Source organism: Netta rufina (genome assembly GCF_964035555.1).
Source record: "Netta rufina genome assembly, chromosome: 20".
Classification (NCBI taxonomy): domain Eukaryota; kingdom Metazoa; phylum Chordata; class Aves; order Anseriformes; family Anatidae; genus Netta; species Netta rufina.
This window is the reverse complement of record NC_140144.1, coordinates 1,647,195-1,666,911: the sequence shown is the minus strand read 5'-3', so window position 1 is coordinate 1,666,911 and position 19,717 is coordinate 1,647,195. Positions and strand designations below refer to the sequence as shown.

The window sequence follows — 19,717 nt, the reverse complement described above, 5'->3', positions numbered from 1 at the left end:
AGCCGGAGCGTGGGGCCGGGCAGAGCGAGCCGGGCCATGGAGGACCTGGGTGCCAGACCGTCATCCTGAGGCCACAGGCATGTGGCCGGGTGCTTCCTCCAGTGCTGGGTCTGACCATGGTCACCAATAGCCAGGACGGTCCCTGCCAGGTCTGCCAGCCCGGGGGCATGCAAGGCTCTGTGGTGTCCCACCTGGCTCTCCTAAATACCTATTGTCTGGGCTCAGCTGATGGCCTTGGAGATGAAAGGCAAATTGAGCAATCCAGAGCCAAAAGGGTGGTCCATGCCTCTCCACGGGGTCCATCTCCTTTCCTCTCCCCTCCTCATCCCTCTCTTCCCTTCCATAATGGGATAAAGGGATCACCGTTCCCAAGTGCCTTCCCAGACACCAGGCTGTCCCACCAGCACAAGTCCTGTGCACTCTGGGTGTCAGGCTGTGACTCCAGCAGGCTGCAAATTCTGCCTTGACCTGCACAGGGCACTGAACTGGGTCCTGCCCACAGCTGTGTCCTTGCCTTTGCCTTTGGTCCTGCTCACTCCTTATCTGCCCTGTGCATGATTCATTGTGTTATTTGCCGGCAGCACATTTGCTTCCCAGCAGCACAGAGCTGACATTTGCTGTTTCTGCAGAGAGGCAAGCACCCAACCACTCCTGTTATCCAGAAATAAACATTGGAAAAGGCAGCAAAGACGGAAATGCTTGTTGTATTGCTCCTGAGCCGATAAGATTTTATGGCTTCCATGTCCCAGGTAAGGGCTGGTTATGATGACAACAGGAACTCAGGGGAAAGGGGACAGAATGATTGCCCCAGCCACAGGAAGCAAAATCCATCCCCACAGCACTGCCCAGTGCTGCAGGGAGCAGGGTGCTCGCCCCACGCAGTGCCCACCAGACCTTGGGGGGGCACCAGGACAAGGACATCCTCCAAGAGCTGGGGTTCCCAAATCGCCTGGGTGCTGGAAAGGGCAAGATAGCTGCCTGGCACAGACACAGGGCACAAATGACAAAAGATGGACCTTGTGTGGGAAAACAGGGGGGGCTGCTCCCATCTATTGTCACTCCAGACTTCAGTAAGGCCTTTGGCACTGTCCCCCATAAGATCCTCATAGAAGCTGTTGAAGTATGGGCTGGATGGGCAGACTGAGGTGGATTGAACAACCACACCCCTGGAGGGTCATTAGCAGTGTGCCCCAGGGGTCAGCTCTGGATCCAAACGTGTTTAACAACTTCATTAATGATCTAGATGAAGGGGCAGAGCATACCTTCAGCGGGTGTACAGCCGGCACAAAATGGGGTGGCATTGCTGATGCACCAGAGGGCCCTGCTGCCAACCAGCGGGACCTCAACAGGCTGGAGAAATGGGCTGGTGGGATCCACCTGAGGCTCCCCAGGGAGAGAGGTGCAGAGTCCTTCCCCCCGGGAAGGAAAAAACACGGCCCCAGGACGTGCTGGGGGCACCCAGCTGGAAGCAGCCTGGCCAGAAGGGCCCTGCTGGGCACCAAGCTGACCCTGAGGCAGCAACCGGCCCTCCCTCGGGACAAAGAAGGCAGGGAATGGTGCCCTGGGCTGCATTAGGGAAAATAATACCCACAGGTGGGGGAAGGTGATCCTTCCCCTCTTTCAGCACTACTGAGTCCACCCCCTGAGGGCTGGGTCCCACTCAGGACTCCCCAGAACAAGAAACCTGGAGCAAGTCCCCCAAAGAGCTATGGAAATAAGCAAAGACCTGGAGCCCCTCTGCTGTGAGGAGAGGCCGAGAGAGCTGGGACTGCTCAGCCTGGGGAAGGGGAGGCTCAGGGGGATCTCATCAGTGCCTAGAAATGCTTGGAGGGAGGCTGCAAAGTACAGAGGCAGGCTCTCGCCAGTGGTGCTCAGTGCCAGGACAAGAGGCAATGAGCACAAACTGGAGCACAAGAGGCTCCCTCTGAGCACCAGGCAGCCCTTCTGTGCCGTGCGGATGGTGGGACACTGTCACAGGCTGCCCAGAGAGGTTGTGGAGTCTCCAAAACTGCATGGACATGGTGCTGGGAAAGGAGGAGGCCTGCTGGAGCAGGGGTTGGATCAGAGGGACCCAGAGGTGCCTCCAGCCTCAGCCGTGCTGTGATTCTATTACTCCCCACCTCACACAGCTTCCCAGACCTGGGCAGAGCCCAGGCCAACTTTCCCCCATGGCCCCAACATCCCTCTAGGTGGCACCTCTGTCCCACCTGGGGTATCTGCTGTAGGTGGCAACCAGCCCTGCGATGATCCTGTTGCTGCCAGACACCCCTTCTCTCTTCCTGGCCGCTCTGGTCATAGCTGCCCCTCATCACTACTGTTGCCAAGCCCCCAGTGCTGAGCCCTGCCCCACACAGCCATGCCCTTTCTCCTAGAGGTTTCTTCAACCAGCAGCAAGGGGAAAGAGAAACCACACAGCACACAGTTACAGGGTGTTGGTTTTTTTTAAGACCTGTTCTGCTTTCAGTTCACCAGGCCATGACACAGGTGCCCCACAAGTTCGCAGCCCTGGGACATGGGGCCCATTCCCCCACTGGCAGCTCCTTGCACAAGCTTGGCAGCAGGACCAGGTGGCTGCAACAGCCTCTGCAGCCAGCACTGCTAGAGGCTCTCATAACCGGAGTAGTTCTTCTGGTAGCACATAGCCACAAGCAGGCAGAAGGTGAGAACCAGCATGATGGCCAGCAAGATTGTGGCTACTATCCAGTTGCTTCTTGGGAGCCCTATGACATTCTGGGGGATCTCCGGGGGAATCATGTTGGTGAGATTGAGCATATAGCCCAGAGTCCAGCCCACATCTACATTTGAGACCTGTGCAGACAGAGAAGGAAGAGGGATGTGAAGGGCTGCAAAGTATCAGGCAAGCCTGGATGTGGGTGGTGGACTATGCCAACCAATCATCCCCAGTTCCCGCATTCAAGTGTGGCAGAGCAGGGTGGGCACAAGCGTGCAAGCTTAGTGAAGCAGCTGCGAGGTAAGGTGGCAGCCAGGCCCTTTCCCACCTGCTGGCAGAAGTGGATGTTGTGCCACGTCTTCTGGTTGAATTTGTAGCCTTGCAGCAGGAGGGTGAGGGTGTAGGAGCTGGCGGCGCAGGAGTCACGAAGGTGGGTCCTGTTTGCAGTGGGGAACTCCTTCTGCAGCTGTAGATGTGGAAGAGCAAAGGGAGGCAGCCAGTGGGGAAGGGCCCTGCAGTGCAATCAGGAGCAGCAGCTGTGAGGCTGCAGGCTGCACTCCCACGTCTCTCCCTGCCCAGAGATCTCTGTGCTCTTTCCAGCTCCCTCCAACTGCCCTTTTGTGCAGCAGGGGACAGACAGGCTGTGGCAGGCCCTCAAGCTGCCCAGTGTCCAGGCTGGGTGAAATACAGGCAGGGGCCAGCAGCAGCTAGGCAGGACCTTACCTTCTTCCAATTGCTGGTGCAGAATTTCCAGAGAGTGTCATTGGCTGAGCTCAGGGACTGCTCTCCAGTCAGGTTCAGAAAGTGAAGGCTGTAATAAAACCCTGAAAACGCCTGTGGGTGTTTATGACCAAAAGGAGCAGGTTAGTGAAGGGCCCAGGTTTTCCTGCCACCCTCCACTCTCACTCTGGGTGCTCTGTCGGTGTCCGTGGGGCAGACCACATAGGGTGCTGCCTGCTGACCAGCTTGAAGAGAGCCCGGAAGACTCTGGAAATACAGAATATGGTAGTCTGTTTGGCACACCAGTGAGCACCCTGCATGTCTCCATGCATCAGGAACACCCCAGCTTTCAAGGCATCCATTGTCACTGGCACTATTCACTTTCCTCCCACAACAGGCTTCCCAGAGCCTTGGCCAGCCTCTGGTGCCCCAAAGTCCCACACCCACACCACCACCGTGGGGCCAGAGGCTCCTTACAAAGAACTGTCCCCGCACAGGCGGCTGATAAACCCCGTTGAACCCGCACGTCCTGTTGGTCCCACAGCTGAAGTTGAAGAGTTTCTGCATGGCAGCACTGCACGCCGCCGGGTCCCCTGTCCCCGTTACCATGAGGACCTGTGTGGGGCTGGGTGTGCTCGGTGTGGGGACACAGGGACTGTTGTAGAGCTCTGCCATGGTGATGTTCTCCTGGTATCCCCTGGGGTAGCAGGGGTGCGATATGTGCTGGGAAGATAGGTTGACCTGGAGAGAGAGAGAGGCATTAGCATCACTCTGGCACTGAGGATGAGGATGGAGAGAAGCAGGCCACAGACAGTGCCTGTTTCCACACCCAGACGCAGGCACCCTGCCATCATGCAGGCCCCACTGCTCATGAGGTCTCATCTAACACCATGCTATGAGGTGCAGGCACAGTGCTGTAGGCACAGCCAGAGTGTGCCATGTCCCAGTCAGGGATCAGCTACAGCAACAGCTGCATGCCCAGGGCCTTGGGGTTTTGTGCCCTGTGCTGAGTGTGCACCCATTTTGTCCCCATTCTTCCTTTGTAGTGTCACCAGACTCAGAGGCAGAGCCAAAGCTGAGAAACCACTTAATCAGAAATGCAATGCATGTTGATTTCTGTGTGCTAACATGCTCTGAATGTTGCCTTTTGCCCATTCTTGTTCCAAGCATCATGAACTGGCATTGAGACCTTGTCCCTCAGCCATGCTACAGACACGAGGGTTACCCTGAGCAGCAATGACACCTCCCTCCACTCTCCCAGCACCTGCCTCTGAAGACCAGCCTATTCAGACTCCTTCTCATAAACCCAAGTTATTCCCTACCAGACATATGCTAAAAAATCCCACTGTGTCTTCCCCAGCCTCGTGGCACCTAGTGGGTTCCCTCCTCCAGGACTCAAGTCCTTCTAGCAGCTGTGACTGAGGCTGAGCTGGCACAGCCCCACCATCAGGACAGGGAAGGAGAGCGGGTGGGCAAAATGGCCCTGGGACAGGACCCCGGGCACCAGCTGCCTTGGCAGTGCCTGTGGTCAGGCACCAGGTGTCTGACTCCATCTGTTTCATTCCTGCCCTGATGTTGGGACACGCCTGAGGTGGCTCCTGCGAAGGTGGCCCCATTGCATCCGCTATCCTGACTGCTGCTTGCACAAAGGCACTGAGCCCCCTGGTCATAACACCCAGCACATGTTGCCTGCCCAGCTCAGTGAGATCAGGGCTTTGGCTGCAGAAGAACACAAGGCAGGAGGCAATTACCTGGTGTAAAGATGCCATCAGCCTCTTCAGGGCTTGCATTTGTCCATAGCAGAGGTAGCTGTGGGTGTAAATGGAGTAGTTGGTCCCGTACAGTCGGAGGAGAGCTCTTGTGTTGCTGTCATCTGTGGTGGTCCCAGGAAGAAATGTGATCTGGGTGGAAGCCCCACCAAGGTCCAGAGCTCCAACGGTATCCTCCACTGGTGGGTGGATCCACTTGCCTGTGAAGGAATGCTGCCCCAAACCAAGACTCACTTACAGGGTGCACAGATCCAGTGCAGGGTGAGCGCAGGAGTATTGGCTTCCCAGCCCAAACTACAGCATGGCAGGGAGAGGGAACCCACAGTTCACTGGCCTCACAGCCTTTAGGGCTCTTCCAGACACTGTAGGGGCTGATGCAGCTCCAGATTTCCCCGTTTCACCTTCAAACAAGGACCGACCCCAGGGGACCCTGACCCTGGTGCCCAGAAATACTGAGGATGCTCCATCAAAGCAGGATCTCCCAGCACAGTGAGACCTTCCCTCCCCTCTGCCCTCTCACCATCCCACACCTTGATGAGTGTCTCCAGCAGGTAGTTAACGGTGATCCATCCAAAGGTGCCCTCGTCATTCCCTGTGAGGATCTGAGCTCCACGGAAGTCCACAGGGTACTCTCGAATGGCCTTGGTGACCTCAGCGAAGACCTGCTCAGCTTTTGTGCTGTTTTGCTCCCTGCCAAGGGAAGGAGGGAGAGCACGGTATGGGCAGAAAATGTGTAACAACAGGGTCACTGTTTCCCCACCACAAATGGGTCCACCAGAGATGCCAGCCAGGAGGGCAAAGTGTCCCTTCAACCCTGCAACATAACCCCTGAGCCCTTCCCATCACTATTAGCCCTGTCCCATTGCTGCTTTCACTGGAGAGCAGGCTTTGAGGGTTTGGGGCAGGGCTGTGGAGGTGCGTAGCCCCAGGCAGCGCCAGTACCTCAGCAGCCGCATGCCCGCTGTGGCCCCCAGGTAGACAGGGGTGTCCCGCTGCTGCTCTGCAGGGATGATCGTCATGGCCTTGTCCAGGCAGGGCTTCAGGCTGGCTCCAGCCCCAGCGGGGTCATCTGCGTAGCTGGAGATGCCAGATCCTGCAAGAGAGCACCCCCTGACGGAGCCAGCCCAGGAGGGATGAGATAGCAGGGGACACGTCCACCCATCCTACTAGCCTAGGGAGCTCTCAGCCTCCCTGGCAATACTCAGAAGTCTCAGTCACTGCCCAAAACTCTGTGTTTTGGGCATACCTAAAAGACAGGTACTGACCCAAAGAGCAGCTGGGAAACACAAGCAGAAACTCAGCAGAGATACAGTAACATTTATCTGAAGAGCTCTTAGGAGGCCTTGTGGAAACATGTAGACACACTTTAAGTCATGAAAGAAACTGTAAAGAGATGTTATGGGAAGAGCTAAAGAATTGGTTGCACTGAAGAAGATTCCAGCTCTACACATCCAACACCCAAGGCCACAAGATGAAGCATAACACCTGGCTGCAAGACAAGACTGGTTCCACGAGCTGTGCTAACTGGGGGCCCAATTTCTTCCCCACCTCTGGGCAGCCTCTGAGCACCTCACGCTGATACTCTAGGGCTCCCTAAACCACAGCCTCTCCCCCACAACAGTTTAGTTTGGTTCTTCTGGGCCATCTCCTCCTGGCACAGGACAGGCTGTAAGACTCAGGTCGCCCACCATGCTGCAGGAGTTATGGACAGCAACCTGGGGCAGAGGGGCAGACCTGTTCTGGCACACTCACCATTCACGGTGCAGGTTTCCACCTGGCTGACAATGCCTGTGCCATTCTCCTTGTTCGCAGGCCACTGGTAGATGTAGAGAGCCGTGTGCGTGGAGCCAGCATCAAACACCATTCCGTACTGGGGAGGCAGAGGGGACACGAGGTGGCAACGTTTTTGGGGCTGCACCAACTGTCATGGGAAGTCTCGCTTCCTACGTGAACCCACCAGCGGCACCAGGCTGCACCCTCAGCCTCCCCTCCCCGATCCTGCTTCCCTTCTAAGCCCCAGACGTGGCCAGCCAAGGCAGACGCCACAGAGCGAAGACAGGCAGGACAGCTGCAGGATGCGCGGAGCAGGGAGGCATCCCAACATGTGCTACAGAGCTCAGCCAGAGCTGCTGTCAGACCTGCAGTTGTGTCAGACCTCACAAAAATTCGTGATTTTTAACCGTCTGCAAAAGCCCATACGAGACGACAGCAGAAAGCAGCAGGAGAGAGAGAAGGAAAGCCCCGCGCGGTCCAGAGGTCCGACAGCAGGGCACAGCCAGTGCCTGGGTGAGGACGGCGCAGTGCTGAGGAAGGCCGCCCTTCGCCTTCCCCTCCTCACCACGGAGATGGGACCACGGCGCGGGGCCCGGCCTGCCCGGCCCTGCCTCTGCGAAGCCCGGAAAAGCCGGGCCGGTCCCGGGCAGCCTCGCAAGCGGCAGTGCCGGGGCAGGAGCCGGGCCGAGCCGCGGAAGGGGCTGGCGGCCGCTCCTGGCCCCGGGCACCTACTTGAGTCCTCGCGGGAAGGGCAGCGTCCCCGCCCGGGCCCAGCACCAGGAGGAAGACGGCCGCCACCAGCACCGCCAGCACGACCAGCGCCGCTGCCGAGCCCCAGCGCCCCGGCACGGCCCGGCACGGCCTCATGGCGCCCCCGACGGGCTCGGCGAGGCCGCCCCGGCCCACCCCGGGGCTCGGGAGCCGCGCGGCGCCTCGGGCGGGGCCCGCGGACAAAGCGAAAGCGGCGGGGCCGCGGGCGGCCTGCGGGGGGGCTGAGGGGCCGGGGCCGTGGGGACGGGCAGGACCCTCAGCAAGGGGACGGAGGGGACCGCGTGTGATCCGTGGGGACGGGCACTGGCCGCGGGGACGGCCGTGCTCCTGGCTGCGGGGCTGGGTCCCTCGGCACGGGGCTGGGGCTGCCCGGCTGTGGGGGAATTGGGGCCCCGACTGGGAGAATGGGATGCTGGCCCTGGAGCCCAGCTGTGGGGACGGAGAGGACCCTGTGCACGGGGACTGGTCCCTGGCTGTGGAGACAGCTGGGTGCCTGGCTGTGGTGGCAGGTCCCTGGCAGTGGGGACAGGTTCCACTGTGTGTCCCTGGCCACGAGGATGGGTCCCCACCTGCTGGGTCCCTCACGTTTCTGCCCTGGGCAGCTCTGCAGCTGGGGTGCAGGGTGACAGGCTTGGCCCATGCCTTACCCTGCAGCGTGTTTATGCAGCAGGGGTGGGACAGGCATATCGGTGGGGCAGAAGCCCCTCTCCCAGATCTCAGCTGCTGTCTTTGTCCTGATGGCTTCCTCGAGGTGCAGAGGAGAGGGCTGGAGCTCTTGTGGGAGTCATGGAGAGCTGAGCCCTGCCGAGCCCCGCCAGCACTGCCAGGCGTGCGTGGACCCAAACCACCCACAAAGGCGGAGATCTCCAAGGCAGAGCCTCTCCTCCAGCAGCAAAGTGGTTAATGCCAGGTGCTGTCCTCACCTGGGCTCTCCAGCCTCAGCCCTGCTCTCTCCTGGACGAGCGCTCTCCTGGGCAGGTTGCTGGTCTGGGGCCAAGGGGAGGGCCATACGGGGGACTCCGGGGCAGCCTTTGTCCCAGGCACTGAGCGCCACACTCCAGGTACGCGCTGACACCGAGGTGAGCGGCAGCCTGGCCCTGTGCCGGGAGCAGTGCAGGTGAGCTGCGGGCAGGGGAGGGGGCCGGGGCACCCCTCCATGAGGCTTTGCTCCAGGGGGCTGAGAGCTGCTGGGGTGCTCTGGCCAGCAGCAGAGCCAGACGCTGGGGATAAACAGATAAACACGTGCTGTGGGCTGGGAAGGTGAGCGGGAGGGCACTTGGTAGCTGCTCGAGGTGCCCACGGTACAGGGTGCAGAGGGGACGTGGAGGGCTCTGCTGAGCCCCCACACTGGTGGGAGGGATGGGAAGCAGGGACCATTCTGCCTGGCAGGGATGCTCCCAGCATGCGCATTCACCCCCTTTCATATAACTTTAAGAACTTTTTGACATCCGAATCCCACATGTGGACGGTGGGGAAGTTTGATTTCCATTCTCCTGAGCAATACACAGTTTAGATCCAACAGTGCTTACAAGACTATTCTCCCTAATTCTGAGGCTCCCTTTCTTCCCTCCCTCCCTCCCTCCCTCCCTTCCCTTGAGGGACACTGCAAGATGCTGTCCTGCAGCTGTTGGCAGATCAGCTCTTTGTGTCTGGTCATACACAAACCGGTGCAAGAGCAGCCCAAGCAGTGTGCACAGCTGCAGACTTTCTGCATTCTGAAACATCTGGGCATTGGTGCTTGAGCTGTGCAGCAGCATGCCTCTTCCGTTGCTCTGGGGGCATCACCGCTTTTCTGTCCCTTCTGCTCGTGCCCCAAACCTGCTCCCTGAGAGCGCCGTGCCAGGTACAGCAGCAGATATGGGCACCTGGCCAGCCCTGAGGTGCCACTGAAAAACAGGGCAGATCCATCAGCTTCTCACATCCCTCCCTCCTTGTTTTCCACTTGCAGGGCTCCTTCCCCGTGCCTTGCTCTCATCCCCTGGCCTTGCAGGCTCAGCCTTTGGGTGTTGCCTGCTACTGAGAAAAAATGGAATTTAGTCCCTTCCAAGAACAGGTGGAGGTAGTTTCGCACCTGCTCCTGCACACAAGACCGTGCAATTTATTACCATCACACAGTGGCTGGGACAGGATTTTCCATGATGACTGCTGGGATAGGGACTTTTCTATTTGCTCTATAACCAGGAGAAGGGAAGGTACAGCCCAATAACACAGTTACACCTGTGTGGACTCCAGCAGGATTAATAGGACTGGAGATGTGACAATACAGGAATTCATCACCATCTGTTGTTACCATACAGGGCAGGGCTTTGGGGTATTGGATACGGTCTGATAAATGTTTCCTGTTTCATGATAAAGATTTCTGTGTCCCATGTGCCGTGACACAGAACAGAAGAGAACAGCTGTCACCCATCATTATACATCTGATGTCACACAGGGCACTGGTCACCCTTGTTTGTCACTGGAGGTGCTGACTGAAACAGGAATCAGCATCTCCTGTGACTTTGCCAAAGATCTTCTTCTCTCCTATTGAAACTGCTGATCTGGCCAGTCTGAAGGGTGAGGGAATTTTTTATGTGTTCTTGGGAGAACCGCATAGCCAAGTGCACACCCTGAGGTGCCCCCCAAAGCACCATTTGGGTTAGACCACTTCTCTATGTCCAGGGCTCTTGGGGAATCTATCGCGTGGCTGCGATCTGGCTCGCAGCCCGATGCCACAGCTGGAGGTCAGCCTCGCTCCCTGCCGGCACGCTGCGTGTGCTGGTGCTGCGGAGCAAGCTGATGCAGGAGGAGGCGGGAGAGCTGTGTGTGTAGAAAAGCATACCTGGGGTGGCCTCAGGGTGGTGAGCATGTGAACGTGTCACCTGCTGTGTGCTGACGCTGCTGTGGAGAACCAGGCCCTTGGGCTTTGCTTCTCTGCCGCAATTTCTTACTGGTGCCTCAGGGCTGATTCTGCCAGGAGCTGAGCTCTGTCCAGGCGAGGGGAGACATAAAGCCCAATCCATTTCCCAAGGGCTCCACAGTGCCTCGCTGGCCTTGCCTTCTTGTGACCATCAGCATGCCAGCTTGGCCAGCTAGGCTGCGTGTGCCCAGATCAGAGGGAGCTTTCTGCCTCTGGCACCCTTCAAGGGCTGCAGGAAAAGTTTGGGCATCGATCGCCTGCAAGCCCAGACACCACCCCTGTGTGTCTGCTTTCCTGCTGCAGAATCGCCAAGAGCCAAAAGGAACTGGAGCAGGCAGAAGACATGTTGATGGAGATGCTGTTCCCCTGCATGGAGAGGGATCCTAGGGAAGTCTGAGACTGTTGAGCAGAATCCCCATCACTGGAGGTTTTCAAGATGCGCTTTGACAGGGTGCTAGATAATCTCATTTAGGCTCCCTTTCCCACAAAATTTGGGGAAATTTGGCCCTGATGATCTTTTCAGGTCCCTTCCATCTGGACTGTTCTATTTTATGTGACCTGATGGTCCCAAGTCTGTGGGATGGATTGTGTGAGGATGCAGGCTATGATGGCAGCACGTGGGTGCCAGAGGGATGCAGCTCGGCACCCCAGAAAGGACAGCCCCACTGGGAACCTAACAGGGCATGGTCCTGCTGCCAGCCTGGGTCTCGTGTTAGCCACTTCCCTACTGCTGCTGCTGGAAAGGGAGATCCTCACCTTCCACCCAGTCTGAGTAGTGCCTAACTTGAAAAAGTCTATCTGAAAATCCCCCAGGGAGGCAGGGCTCAGAAGGACAGGGTGTCTTGGTGAGACTGCCAGGGGCCTCCCATAAGAGCAGCTGAACACTGCAGAATGGGGCCATGAAGATGGAGCCCCTCTGCTGTGAGGAGAGGCTGAGAGAGCTGGGACTGCTCAGCCTGGAGAAGGGGAGGCTCAGGCTAGATCACATCAGTGCCTAGAAATGCTTGGAGGGAGACCACAGAGGACAGAGGTAGGCTCTCATCAGTGGTGGTCAGTGCCAGGACAAGAGGCAATGGGCACAACCTGGAGCACAGGAGTGTTCCAGCCTCCCCTGAACACCAGGCAGCACTGCTGTGTTGTGCAGGTAACAGGGCACTGACACAGGTGAGGCCCAGAGAGGTTGTGGAGTTCCCTTCTTGGAGATCTTCAGGAGCCTCCCAGACGTGGTGCTGGGCATCCTGCTCTGGGTGGCCCTGCTGGGATAGGGCTTGGATCAGAGGGACCCAGAGGTGCCTCCAGCCTCAGCTGTGCTGTGACTCTGTGATTCTGAGAATGGCTTCCAGCCCTTGTTCAGTACATGGGAGAAGCTCTATCTTGACAGGTCCCATCTCCATCTGCATTTCAAAACTGGCCATGCAAATGCAAATGTGCTAATTTGGGGGTTGGGGCTGTTCTTGCAGGTTGGAGGAGGAATGGAGTACAAAGCCAAGGTCATTGCAGGTCTCATAGCAGCCACCTGTGTCTTCAGTATCATTGCCCTCATACTGAGTGCCGTAAATGTGAAGGATGTTTTTCTGCCTCCCAGCAATAAGGTAAGGTCCTTGTCAGGAGCTCAGCTACCTGCTCTCACTTGTGTGTTGGCTAACCCTTGGTAAGAGATTTTCCACATGCTTCAGGCAGGCTGTGCTGTTTATCACCAAGATGGAGACAAATGGCCATGCAGGCTGGCATGCCATGTAGGTGTGCCACGGTTTTCTTGCTGACAGCACATGCAGTCCTTTCCTTGCAGAGCACCAAGATACCTTCCTTGCTGGCTCCCAGGGCTTGTGATGGAGCCTTGTCTCCGATACAGCTGGTGACTGCAATGTCACCTTTTGCCTGCTCTGTTGGTGCTTTTTGCTTTGCCACTTGAGTTCCCCATGCCCACAGGGAGCTCTGCCAGCTCTCCTGCAGCAATCAGAGCTCTGCAGCCAGCTGAAGGTGCTCTGCACCCCCTGTCACCTTGTGTCCCCTCTGCCTCCCCAGTACGGAATGGTGTTTGATGCTGGCTCCACGCACACGGCTCTCTACATCTACCAGTGGCCTGCGAACAAGGAGAATGGCACAGGCATTGTCAGCCAGGTGGAAACCTGCACTGTGAATGGTGAGTGTGCCAGAACAGGTCTGCCCTCTGCCCAGCCTCTGCTCTGCCTGGGGACGCTGCAGCTGATGGGTCCTGGTGCCCGACAGTGGTGGCTGTTGTGGGTAGGGCCAGGTAGATGGTACAATGAGCTGGGCTGGGACTGGCAAAAGCCAGTCCCAGCTAGGGGACTGGCTAGGGGACAGTGCCTGGGCAAGGGGGCGAGAGGTTGCAGAGCCTGCCCTGATGTCAAATCAAGGCTCTGTGGCTGCAGTGTGGCAGTTACTGGTTAACTGCTCCAAAGCAAAGGTCTGGTGGAGGGCAAAGAGTAAGGGAGAGGGCAATTGGGCTAGTGACAATACTGTAATGCAGAACTCAGGGGAAGGTAAATAGTGATATTAACCATCCCCACCCACCACAGGACCATGCTGGGTGCTCAGTTCTGGCATCAGCCTCTAAAAATAGAAAGATTTTGTTTGCACTGAGCTGCGCACAGAGCACCTCCATGTGTGCGTATCAGCTCCGCACGTCCTCCCAGCAGGACAAATGAGAGCTTCCCCCTCCCCTGGGGAGATAAGGAACCACGATGTTTGTTAACCAAGTGGGACTGCGGGACTAGATGGCTATGTTCCTCCTGTTTGGCCTCACTGGGACTAAGCATGCACTCAGCATCACAAGAGCTCACCACCTGTCTCTGCAGATGCCGTGGCCGTGGCACATGTGCCACCTCCAGGCAAAGCAGCTCTGAGCAGTGCCCTTCTGGGGACACCCTAGGCAAGGGCATGCCTGATCTGGGTACACAGAGAAAAAACCTGGGGGCTTCAAGGCTGTCTGGGTGGATATGTCGCCCATTGTCCTGTCACATCCCTCCTGGGCTGGCTCCATCAGGGGGTGCTCTCTTACAGGATCTGGCATCTCCAGCTACGCAGATGACCCCGCTGGGGCTGGAGCCAGCCTGAAGCCCTGCCTGGACAAGGCCATGACGATCATCCCTGCAGAGCAGCAGCGGGACACCCCCGCCTACCTGGGGGCCACAGCGGGCATGCGGCTGCTGAGGTACTGGCGCTGCCCCACCACACGTTACTGAATCTTAGCTGGTGCAAGAGGCTGGGATGCAGAGGCAGGGGGTTGGGGGCTGCTGCCCAGACAGACCATGGCAATGAGCAGAGCATCCATTTCTGCAGCCTGCTAGGGGTGTCCAACAGACATGACTCACTGTGCCCATGGGGAAAACCCCACAGCCCACACCAGCAGCAGTATGACAGTGCCCTGAAGGAGGAGGAACATCCTTTACCAGACTTAGAATCACAGAATCACAAAATGGTTTCAGTTGGAAGGGACCTTTAACAAACACCAACCCTGTGCCATAGGGGGGACACCTCCCACCAGACCAGGTTACTCAAAGCCCTGCCCAACCTGGCCTTGAGCACTTTCAGCAAGGGGGCATCCACAACTTCTCTGGGAAACCAGTTCCAGTGTCTTTTCCTTACATCAAATCTGTATCTACCCTCTTTCAGTTTAAAACCATTGCCCCTTGTCCTGTCACTGCAGTCCCTGGTATAAAGTCTTCCTCCAAATTTCTGATAAGCCCTTTTCATATAATGAAAGGCCGCTTTAGTCTCTCCAGAGCTTTCTCTTCTCCAGGCTGAATGACCCCAACTGTTTCAGCCTTTCTTCATGTGAGAGGTGTTCCAGCCTTGTATTTACCATATCATCTGCTCAGGCAGAGCCTGCGGGCAGCATTTTTAGGCGGACTCCCAATGCATCAGTTTAGTGATTTGGTGGCTTGAAGAAGAGACAGCCCACAGGTAGAGCAGTGGATGGATGGGGCATGTACCCTCTCTCCAAGTAGTTCCATTACTTTGCAGAAGACAGCAGCTTTTTAACTGTTAGCTCTGCCCTGAAAACTCCCCAGCAGTCGCCTCCTTCAATGTGTGGGGTTTATCTCCTTCTGCAGGGAGCAAAACAGCACAAAAGCTGAGCAGGTCTTCACTGAAGTCACCAAGGCCATTCGAGAGTACCCTGTGGACTTCCGTGGAGCTCAGATCCTCACAGGAAATGAGGAAGGCTCCTTTGGCTGGATCACCGTCAACTACCTGCTGGATACGCTAATCAAGGTGCAGGCCAGAGGAGGGGGCATGGGGGTTATGCAGCCTGTATATCCCTGTCTGAATTATGGCCAGGTTTCTTTATTCTCAGAGAAGAGAAAAATGTTTTTAGCGCAATAGTTACCCAAACAAATGTAGCCTGTTGTTGTGAACTGCACCTTTGACTCTACTGACATGATTAACTCAGAGGCAGGAGGATCTTCTGTCCAGCTCAGCCCAGCTATGCTTTCCCTCCTCAAAGTCCCTGGATCCAAGCTGATGTGCAGTAGCCAAGGGGCTGGACCTCAACGCTACATGGAGATCTAAGTGGGTTGAGGAGGACATGGGCAGTGAGGGGTTAAACAGGGACACAGAGTGTGGCACCTCTCTCTGGGGTTTTTAAACCACAAAACCTTGAGGGAAGAGACTGGGACTATGATTTCCTTCAATTCACACTAACACCTGCCATTTTATGGGGCTAGTTTTCCTTTGCAGAAAAATGGGAACATCCGCAGGGCACAGAGGTTCTGGGAGCTCTGGACCTTGGAGGTGCCTCAACACAAATAACCTTCCAGCCCGGAGTCACCATTGAGGACAAAAACACATCTGTGCTCTTCAGGCTGTATGGCACCAACTACTCCCTCTACACCCACAGCTACCTGTGCTATGGGCAGACACAGGCCTTGAAGATGCTAATGGCAGCTCTCCACCAGGTATCGCAGCCACTGGTAAACAGGATCTGAACCTTTTCCCATTGCCTTGAAAAATATCTTCCAAGAGTTTTGGATGTGTGTCAGGGAACAGAGGTTTCACAAATTCAAGAACCTGGGAAAGGCTTAGACTTTATGTACTGAATGAAAAAAAATCTCAGATTTAGGTGGAAGGTGGTGTTGGTTCCCTGCAAGGGCTCCCTTCTGCCCCTTTATCATCCTGTAAGGGCATTTTTTGTCATTTCCCTAGCCCAGCTGTATCTTTAGGTTCTTCCCTGTTCCCACTGATAGGGGCATGAGATATTTCCTTGCCTGGGTGGTTTCCAGGTGTCAGCTTCATTTTATCTCTGGTGATTCAAAATGCCACCAGGTTCTAAAGGCCACTAAACAATACATGCAACATCCAGGTAGCAGAGGACAGGGAGTCCAGTCACCCACAGACATGATCTGGCACCTCCTGGCTCGGATTTTCAAGCCTCCAGTCTTTGTGCTCTTAAATAAGAGAGCAGCTGGGGTGGGGAGCTGAGTCTCCTCATGACTCAGTGCAGACATGGTCACTGTTAATGGGGATTAAATTCATTTGCCTCCTTGACTTCTGCCCCAAAGAGGATTCCCAACACCCTCTCCTGCGCACTGCTCCACCACTAACCAGCATCCTCCCCCCTCACTTCCCGTGGAGGTCACAGCCCAATCCCATTAGAGATGGAGATGCTTGAGAAGTGTGCAGATAGAACACACCTTCAGTCCTTCCTGGGTTAGGGCCTGCGAGTTGCTGTGGGGACAAACCAGATGCCAAGAACAACCTTTCTGCACAGGCAGAGTGCACACACTGCACTCAGGAGCAGGTTTCAGCCTCACAGGGAGGCAGTAGCTGGCAGTGGCACTGCCACTCCAGCCCAGCTCAACAGCAGGGTCAACAGCAGGACCAGGAAAAGTCATGGGCAGGTTAAAGTTACCCAAAGGATGGATTCTGCTTCTCCTCAAATCCTAGGAGGGGAGAAATCAGACCCTAGGAGGGTCTAGATCCTGCTTTCTGGGAAGATGTAAGTGCAGGCTGAGCTGTGGGGTGGGGTATCACTGGCATCCTCCACCGAGCACTGGTAATGCCTCTCTCTCTCTCCAGGGCAACCTATCTTCCCAGCACATATCGCACCCCTGCTACCCCAGGGGATACCAGGAGAACATCACCATGGCAGGGCTCTACAACAGTCCCTGTGTCCCCACACCGAGCACACCCAGCCCCGCACAGGTCCTCATGGTAACGGGGACAGGGGACCCGGCGGCGTGCAGTGCTGCCATGAAGACACTCTTCAACTTCAGCTGTGGGACCAACAGGACGTGCGGGTTCAACGGGGTTTATCAGCCGCCTGTGCGGGGACAGTTCTTTGTAAGGAGCCTCCGGCCCCACGGTGGTGGTGTGGGGAGGATGGAGGGTGGGAGTCTCCTCTACTGCTGGTTGTGGGAGGGGGTAAGGAGAGAGGGGTCCCCGAAGCCAGTCCCATCTGCAAACCTCTCCCCCTAACGTGAGAAGTGGCTTCTGTTTTTTGCAAAGTCCCAGCCATGTCTGAGAGAAGTGGGAAGATCTTGTTCTCAGGGAACCAGTCTGAGTTGGCCAGGCTTCCACGTGCAAGCAGCAGTCCCAGGGCTCATCCACCAGCTCCTAGTCTTTGTGGTAGACCATCAAGTGGGTGCTGGATGCAGATCCCCAGGGATTACATGGAAATCTGTCTGTCCTCAGGCAGAAGGTCCCCTGGGCCAGGCCTTACGCTAGGATTTGGCCCAAGCAGTCACAGTGAGATGTTCTGCCACAGGCTCAGCCAGCCCTCCTGATCTCCTGTCATCCCACTCCTGTGGGACAGGGATGGCAGTGCTGACCCCAGCACAGAGGGGCTGTGAGAAGAAGCCTTCCTTTGGGTGAGGAGGGAGATGTAATTTTCACCATCATCCCTTCTTCCTCAGGCATTTGCTGGGTTCTACTATGCCTTCCACTTCCTGAACCTGACCAGCCAACAGTCTTTAACCCATGTCAACACCACGGTTCAGGCCTTCTGCAACAAGACCTGGCAAGAGGTGAGAGCCCTGTACAGGGCAGCAAGGAGCCCTGCGTCTGCCCTGTCCCAAAGCTCTGCCCAGAAAGCACATGCCCTGGGCCAGGGGTTTCTGAACATCTCTTTCATTCCTCATTGCACCATGTCCCCTGATGACCCCGCAGCTGGTAGAGACCTTCCCTCAGGATGAACACCTACAGACATATTGCTCTGCGGCGACCTATATCTTGACACTGCTGGTTGATGGCTACAAGTTCGATGAACATACATGGAGCAGCATCCACTTCACACAGAAGGTAAAAGCCCTGTGGGGCATCAGGAATGGACAGGAGGCTGTGGCCACATCTTTACCCTGGCCTGAGGACACATTTAACAGCAGCAGCCCTGGAGTCCCCTGACCCAGAAACATGTCTCAAAAACTGCCTTATGCCTGTCACCCAGGCACCCAGCACAGCTTCAGTCACTTCTTCCTGCCCCCAAATCTCTGCCCCCAGCTCTTAGGTACTCTGGTGTGGATGTAAGCTAATTTTAAGGGGGGCAGAGGGATGCAGAGTAGGATTTGGCCGCTTTGATCTCTGATTTTGGCTAGAACTCACACAAGCATCAGAGAGGCGATGGTGGTCCCATGACCTATGTAAAACTGAACATGTCCAAATTCAAAGGATTGTAGAGGAAGGAAGACAGAGGTACATCTGGACTAGAGCAATCATCCATCCAGCTGCCCTTTAGCCCTTGAGAAAGGGGCAAAGCAAAGCTCTCAGTGTAAATGGTGCTGCCAAGGCTTGCCCCTGCCAGGTCTGTGTACGAAATCACAGCTGGGGCAGCTCCTGGGAGAGGCAACCACCAGTCCCTTACACCAAAGCAAGGAGAGTCCTTTACTACCTGGGAGAGGCACATTTTGATGATCTCCTCTGCTCTGTCTCCTCAGGCAGGAAACACAGACATTGGCTGGACACTGGGCTTCATGCTGAACCTCACCAACATGATACCCACGGAGCCTCTGGAACACCTCAAGGGGCACCAGCCCAGTCTGTGGGCAGGTGCCATCTCCTTCATTGTGCTGGCCATAGTTGCAGGCCTGTTGGCAATTCTCCTTCAGTGTTTCTGGAAATCCAAGTAGCTCCCAGTATCTAAGCTAGGGGCACCCTACCCACTAAACCAGACAGGGAAAGTTGTGCATGAGAAGGTGGAAGGGGAAGACAGTGAAGGGCATTAGACTCACCTCCACTGCTCTGGAGGCTCACTTGAACAACCTCTGTAAAGACATCAAGGATGGCAAAGGCATCTTGAGCTCCCTACGCACCTCTAAGAGGAAGAAATGCCTGAATCCAGGAATGTCTTCAATCAGGCTGACAAAGGCCAACCGAGACAAGGTGGCTAGAAGATGAAGCCATATAAATTCAAACTAGAAATAAACCTCTTTTTGTTTTTCAAACACAAGGGTTGCTAACCAGCCTAGCAGAGTTTCCATCCATTCCAGTCCTCGTGGGTTGGCTCTCCCGGCAGCCAGCCAGCTGCAGCCATGGGAGGCAATGGGTGCTGGAGAGCAGTGGTGACCGCTTAAACCCTAAGGAGGACTGACATTTTCTGTATCTTGCCCTGTGCAAGATGTGCAAGATTTTTGTAGCGTGTGACAGAAAATCTTTCCAAGGACAGACTGACTGACAGCTGTCCTTAAGATATTTACTGGCATATCTCAGCAGAAAAATACAATCAGAACTTGATTTAAGAACTGCCAACTCTGGCTTAGAGTTTATTCTATATTCAAGTTATATAGCTCAGCTTTGTCAGACACTTAATCCACAGCAGGTTTCAGCTCCAGGCACTTGAATATTTTATTTACATCAGCAGAGCCCAGACCATCTCAGCTGCAGGAATCAGACAGTCATTTCAGCCTTTCAAGCTACAGATACCAGCCCAGTGCTGCGCTACCCAGTCAGACCCCTCCGCAATCCCTCCAAGCCTCTGACAAAGCCCAGGGCTGCTGTGAGCAGGGATGTTTCCACAGCTACCTCTCCTCTGCCCTGCAAGACCCTTATCCACACAGCAGTAAAATCCAGGTAGGACTTTTTAAGGGCTTGAGAAAAAAAAAAAATAAAATCAAAGGCATCTGGCCTAATAAATGATCAGAGCCCTTTGGCTCCAGCAGA

General features: G+C 56.0%; 2 protein-coding genes across 2 annotated transcripts; one reads left to right on the top strand and one right to left on the bottom strand.

Moving 5' to 3' along the window:
* Positions 1-2,558: 2,558 nt before the first annotated feature.
* On the bottom strand, positions 2,559-7,800 carry LOC311217058 (ectonucleoside triphosphate diphosphohydrolase 8-like; the record flags this gene model as incomplete). The annotated part of the gene is made up of 9 exons (XM_084298795.1): positions 2,559-2,808; positions 3,000-3,137; positions 3,395-3,505; positions 3,869-4,132; positions 5,143-5,373; positions 5,691-5,850; positions 6,103-6,253; positions 6,913-7,030; positions 7,666-7,800. The coding sequence occupies 9 exons, from the start codon at positions 7,798-7,800 to the stop codon at positions 2,599-2,601; spliced, it is 1,518 nt and encodes a 505-aa protein (XP_084154921.1). The 3' UTR covers positions 2,559-2,598.
* A 4,275-nt stretch (positions 7,801-12,075) lies between these two features.
* Positions 12,076-18,687, top strand: ENTPD8 (ectonucleoside triphosphate diphosphohydrolase 8; the record flags this gene model as incomplete). The annotated part of the gene is made up of 9 exons (XM_084298766.1): positions 12,076-12,195; positions 12,629-12,746; positions 13,628-13,778; positions 14,680-14,839; positions 15,292-15,522; positions 16,643-16,906; positions 17,479-17,589; positions 17,732-17,863; positions 18,496-18,687. The coding sequence occupies 9 exons, from the start codon at positions 12,076-12,078 to the stop codon at positions 18,685-18,687; spliced, it is 1,479 nt and encodes a 492-aa protein (XP_084154892.1).
* Between the last annotated feature and the right edge of the window lie 1,030 nt (positions 18,688-19,717).